This window comes from Poecile atricapillus, chromosome 2, assembly GCF_030490865.1.
Source record: "Poecile atricapillus isolate bPoeAtr1 chromosome 2, bPoeAtr1.hap1, whole genome shotgun sequence".
Taxonomy (NCBI): Eukaryota; Metazoa; Chordata; class Aves; order Passeriformes; family Paridae; genus Poecile; species Poecile atricapillus.
The window spans coordinates 16,654,212-16,659,637 of NC_081250.1; the positions used below are offsets into that span (position 1 = coordinate 16,654,212).

Genomic DNA, 5,426 nt, shown 5'->3' on the forward strand with positions numbered 1-5,426 from the left:
GGGGATACTTCAATGGAGTGGCACTTGTCTAATTTTCTGTTTCATTCTCTCCCTTTGTTTAAATGTGAAGTTGAATTGTTTTAAATGTTTCCCATAAAGCTTGCAGTTTCTGCATTGCATCTCAGTTAGAATATGTCTTGGTGCTTTCACACTTGCATTTCCTGCTCTCTTTACTTCTTTTCAAATATGCAGCTTCACTGCTGAATAAATGTAACTTTTTTATTTTTAAATTTTTAAAAAATTTCATAAAGTAAGGATTTCTCAAGATCTCAAATTATTGTTGTTTCAATTCTGTTTTGTTTTTTTTTCCTGGCTGCAGACAGAAATTAAGGGGAGAAATACATTTGTGGAAGATGTACTGAACTGCAGCATAGAACCGGTCCATTCATAAACGGTGTTGTGTGTCTGTGGTGGATTAATGAAGCCTGTCTGTGAGTGCTATTCAGTAGTGGGCAGGACATAGCATTCACTCTGCCAAAGACTTTGTTAGTCTGTCTCCAAGTGACATAAATGGGCTTCTGTATGGGAGAGGAATCACTAATACAGTGGCAGCCAGTCTTATTGATGGAGAGAACTGTGGGGTGTTCAGCTCAGCTGGTCAAGTTGAAGAGGAGCTGGGCTTGCAGGTAAAGAATTGGCCCTTCAAGGGAAGGGAGTGGGCTGGATCCTGGGCTGAGGCAGCCCCTGCCCCAGCAGCTCCTGCCCCCTTTTGCCCATGGCAGCAGGTGCCAGACCTGTCCCAGTGCAGCCAGTCTGACCCAGACAGGACACAGGAGCTGTGCCCACGTCCCTTGCCAGGGCCATGGGGCTGAAGAGCAAAGGTTAAGTCACCACTAGAGTAGTGACCAGCCAAAAGTAAAGACTGTTCAGGCAAACAAAACCCTTATTTCTAATCTCCGGTGCCATTGTAACTGTCAGTAGTTAAAGCTTCATTCAGTGCAGTGTTGTTCTTTCTCACTTGCTTGGCTTTCTTTTCAAAATTTGTGTGCTGGAGCTGCACATTCTGGGGCCTGATGCCTCATTCCATCAGACCCTGCCTAGAGCAGGTTCCTAGAGTGGTTTTCAGCCTGTGTTTTCAGTGTGCAGAATCTCAGCTCTTGAAAATGAATCTGTGTTGCTATGTAACCAAGTTGGTGTTAGTAGCTTCCTTTCAGTAACTTGGGGCTTCATAGTGCTTACACCAGGTCCATGTGTAGTGGTCCACATCTCCCTAAGGATAGGAGAAAGTGACTTGATGTCCTGCATCTGAGTATGCCATCTCTTTATCTCGCTGCCAGGTGCTGTCAACATTACTGGAAAATAATTTAATGAGCTGATTTTAAAAGTGATTTGTATCATAATGCCTTTCTCTTTTTCCCTTTCCCAAAGCAACTTGTAATTGTGCTGATGGGAGAATCTCAGGGCAGGGATTTGACATTTTGGATTATACATTTAATTCCTTGAGCACTTTTTCTCTAAGAGCAGCAGCTGCCTATCATAGTTTTCCATTTATTAATTGACTCCTGAATGTGTGCACACACACAAGCTACTCTGCAAGATAAGGATCTGCACAAAGCTTTTCTTCTGCAGAAGAATCACTTGGCTTCCTCTTACCTGGTTAAATCTTTAAAAAGGGAAGAGACTAGTATTTATGATCCACACCAGATCTTTTTCTTCCCTCATGCTAGCTCTGAGAGAGAAAGAATCCAAGGAAGCAGTGTTCAGAAGTAAATTGAAGTGACTTCAAGTTATGAACAAAGGATTTGTTAAAAACCAATCAAGCTGCTGGCCCGGTCAGAGGCCTGTTGCTGCCTGGCTCAGAGGGTGCCACTCGGAGTCCTCCATAGCTAACGCTGCAGCGCATGGACATTGGAGCAGGAAGCTTTCCTCTCTGCTGATGTTCAGCTTATGCCCCGCAGCATGTGCTTTGACTCTAGTAGCATTTACACATAGATTTGACCACTAATAACAAATATAGTTATGTGTTGTAGTTGTTAATACAAAGCCTCTGTTTCTAATCAGTGCATGGTATTATAGTGCATGCTGTGTGTGTTGTCCCCCCCAACCCTTTTATTTACAGTGTACAGCCTCAGGTTTGTTTGCATCTCTACACTGTCTTGATTTAAGAAAAACCAATAATATCCAAATGTTTCTAGTTGCTGATAGCCCAACTCCTCCCCCGCCACCACCTCCCGATGAGATGCCGATGTTTGATGACTCTCCTCCTCCTCCACCCCCACCCCCCGTGGATTATGAGGATGAGGAGGCTGCTGTTGTGCAGTACAGCGATCCCTATGCAGATGGAGATCCTGCCTGGGCACCTAAAAACTACATAGAGAAAGGTAAGAGAAGCGTTGCAGCTGTGTTAGTGCAGTATCAGAGGATTAATGGTATCTGAAAGGAATGAAGGACTTAGCATAGGTCTGATGAAAAAAGTTATTGTCCCTCCTAAGTCAGAACTCAAACCATGCTGTCTGTAGTTTGTCCACACCTAATGTGGTAAGACATAATCCTTCTTTGGACAAATTATAAAATGCCTTCAAGCATTCTAGAATGGATGAAAAAGCAAGCTTCTTCACAACAAACAGATGTAAATGGGATGGCTTTCATCTTTATGAGCTGGACTGTCTGTACCTACCTCAGGATTGCTGGGCAGTCATCTACAAACTGCTGCAAAACAGACAGAAATTCCAAGCTGTATTTATCTCATCAAACTAGATTACTAGAATGGATTATTAGCCTTTGAATGATAAAATGTGTTGAGGCCTCGTTGGAGATTTATCAGTGACTCCAGATCAGCAGACTGTGAACTGTGCTTAGGTATGAAGTCACATATTAAACATCTCTTCCCATAAATAATGGACAAGCAGATTTCCTGCCTGCGGAATTGTCTGTGTTGTAGCACTGACCATTTTGTCAGCAGTAGTGTTGCCAGTTTTCTCATGAGCTGGCCAGTGCTGCAGTGAGTATGAAATGGGGCCAGGTACTGGTGATATTTGTGGCAGAGCTCCTCTGTTCCATCTTCACTCGAGCTGGACTGTGTGCAGGGCATACCCATGGGATGAAAATAACTGATGCAGCACATCATTGCTAGGCATTAAGACATCAGATATCAGAGAACATATGTAGGTGTAAAATAATGGATTCTTGGAATTCTTAAAGCTGATCAATTGCTTATCCATCCATATTAACTTCTGAAGGGTAAGGCTGTGATGTCTGAAGTCTGTATATTCACAGTGGTAGTTTTTAACTCCAGTATTTGTGGTGGCAACATTTGTTCCTTGGGGAAATCTCCGCTTTAATGGCACACAGCAAGTTGGAGGTTGGTAAGAGTAAGGTACACACCAGGCAGGTACTGAAAATAACAGATGTTGTTTCTGCATTCTTCTTCAGCAACTTTCCTACTTGCGCTCAGTGCAGCTCCTTGAAAAGTAATGCCAGAACTCCTTACGACATAAAAGTTCTGCAGGAAAGACCATTCATTTGTGTGCAGTGGCTTTAGCAGCGATGTGTGCAAGGCCACTTTAAGGTGCCAACAGAGGAATGATTTCTGTAAAATTTTTTTAGCCATGTTCTAATGAAGAGAATCATATAAAGGGATCCATATGCTTTTGAGGTAATCTGGTCAGAAATGGGTACCACACAAGTCAGTTACTGCCCAACTCAGCTTTTAAGTGTCTATAAGCTGCACTTTACGGTGTCACAGTCAAACATACTTCTCTGTCAGCAGCTTAAATGAGTGTTCAGTGTAGTCACCACCCACTTCTTAGTGCTAGCTAATGTTGCAAGGAAAGAGAAATTCCATTTTCTGGGCTTAATGTTCAACAGGAAAAGCATGTGAATTCATTATTGAGAATCCCGGGATAGCAAACTAATGTTTTAACATTTTCTGAAGTACAATTGTTTTTTAATACTGTTGCTATTAATAAAATGCTAAATGTGTCCCTGTTTGTTCCACAGTTGTTGCTATATATGACTATACAAAGGACAAAGACGATGAGCTGTCATTTATGGAGGGTGCAATCATTTATGTGATAAAGAAGAACGATGATGGCTGGTATGAAGGAGTTTGCAATCGAGTAACTGGCTTGTTTCCTGGGAATTACGTTGAATCAATCATGCACTATGCCGATTAAAATCCTTTGCTTTTCAAAGTTTGGTCTTGTATTAAAGTCATACCATGATTATTTACAAAGGGTAACTAAAAGCTAACAGAATTGTCTTAATATACTTTCAAAATTGTGCCCATTTCTTCAGGCCATACTGTTTTAATGGTATGATTGAATGTCCATCTCTGAGTCTCTGGGGACAGTATGTCTTACCTGATGGCAATTTGTAAAACAAGCAACTGTCTATAACTGGTTATACTTATTTACTTATACATTGTTAATTTTATGACCAGCCTAAATATTATGGGGAAGTAGGGTATAATATTTAATGAACCATGATCAGATTGTGCCATTACATTTTTCAGTACAGCATGGTAACTAACACTACGTTAGACTAACATATTAAAACCTGGATGAGAAATTTAATGTTAGTGCTGGTCATATTACTTTTTGTTTAGACTCTTTGCTCATTCTTGAACTATATTTGTTTAAAGCATGCATACAAACTTATGTATTGAAATATACTTTTTTAAAAATCCAAGATGCTTCCAATTGTTGTAATCTTTACCTGGAGTATTCTCACTAAAGTCTATTACAATGAGTTGTTTGGGTCTAAGGTGTCCATGTGATTCAAAAAATGGGTGGTCTTATGTATGTGTAATTTGTACCCAAGTTTTTTTAATGAGTAAATTTACATTATGACTTTTTCCATTCATAAATATATAAGTGAACCAAAGGTCTTGTCCATTACTTTTTTGGTTGGCTTGGCAAAGAAGTTTGGAATGCTAACGTAGCAAAATCGTGGCTGTGTTATCCCAGGCAATGTACTAAAAAACAAATGTTTGTAACATGACTTTTATCAGTGACAGAGGGCAAATAAATTAGATCTGAAACCTGAATTACACACTTATACATACTCTTAGAAGTTCTTTCCTGCCAACACTTAATTTTAGTGAGGGTACTTGATTGAATCTAGTTACCTGGATGCAGTAAGTTGGACAGGATCTGTAGCTGACAGTTGTGTGTGGGAACTCTGTGTCACTGGGGAGTGCCCCAGGGAGCAGGCTCTCCTCCAGACAGCACCCAGGGGAGCACATGTGACAGGAACCTGGCCATTGTTAGGGGATCACAGGCACAGATAGCCAGAGAGGGTGTGCTTCCTTGCTCTACAGATTCTGTGGCTGAAATAACCTCAGAAGGAATGTGGTAGTACTGGGTAATTACTGTGAGAGGAATGTGTCTGGGACTTCAAAGGCAGCTTCTAGGGTGCTACAGAATATATTCTATAAATGAGTGATGGAAAGTGATGGAGTTGCAGGTTTGACTGGCTGGTGAATC

General features: G+C 41.1%; 1 protein-coding gene across 12 annotated transcripts in view; it reads left to right on the plus strand.

The window, feature by feature from the left end:
- ABI1 (abl interactor 1) overlaps nucleotides 1–4,824 on the plus strand; it is a 77,413-nt gene extending 72,589 nt beyond the window's left edge. For all 12 annotated transcript variants that reach the window (XM_058832965.1, XM_058832972.1, XM_058832967.1 and 9 more), the window contains 2 exons: nucleotides 2,136–2,321; nucleotides 3,940–4,824. In XM_058832965.1, the coding sequence (XP_058688948.1) occupies nucleotides 2,136–2,321; nucleotides 3,940–4,115 (362 nt within the window). In that variant the 3' untranslated portion in view covers nucleotides 4,116–4,824. The remainder of the gene's footprint in view (nucleotides 1–2,135; nucleotides 2,322–3,939) is intronic.
- The last annotated feature ends 602 nt before the right edge of the window (nucleotides 4,825–5,426 follow it).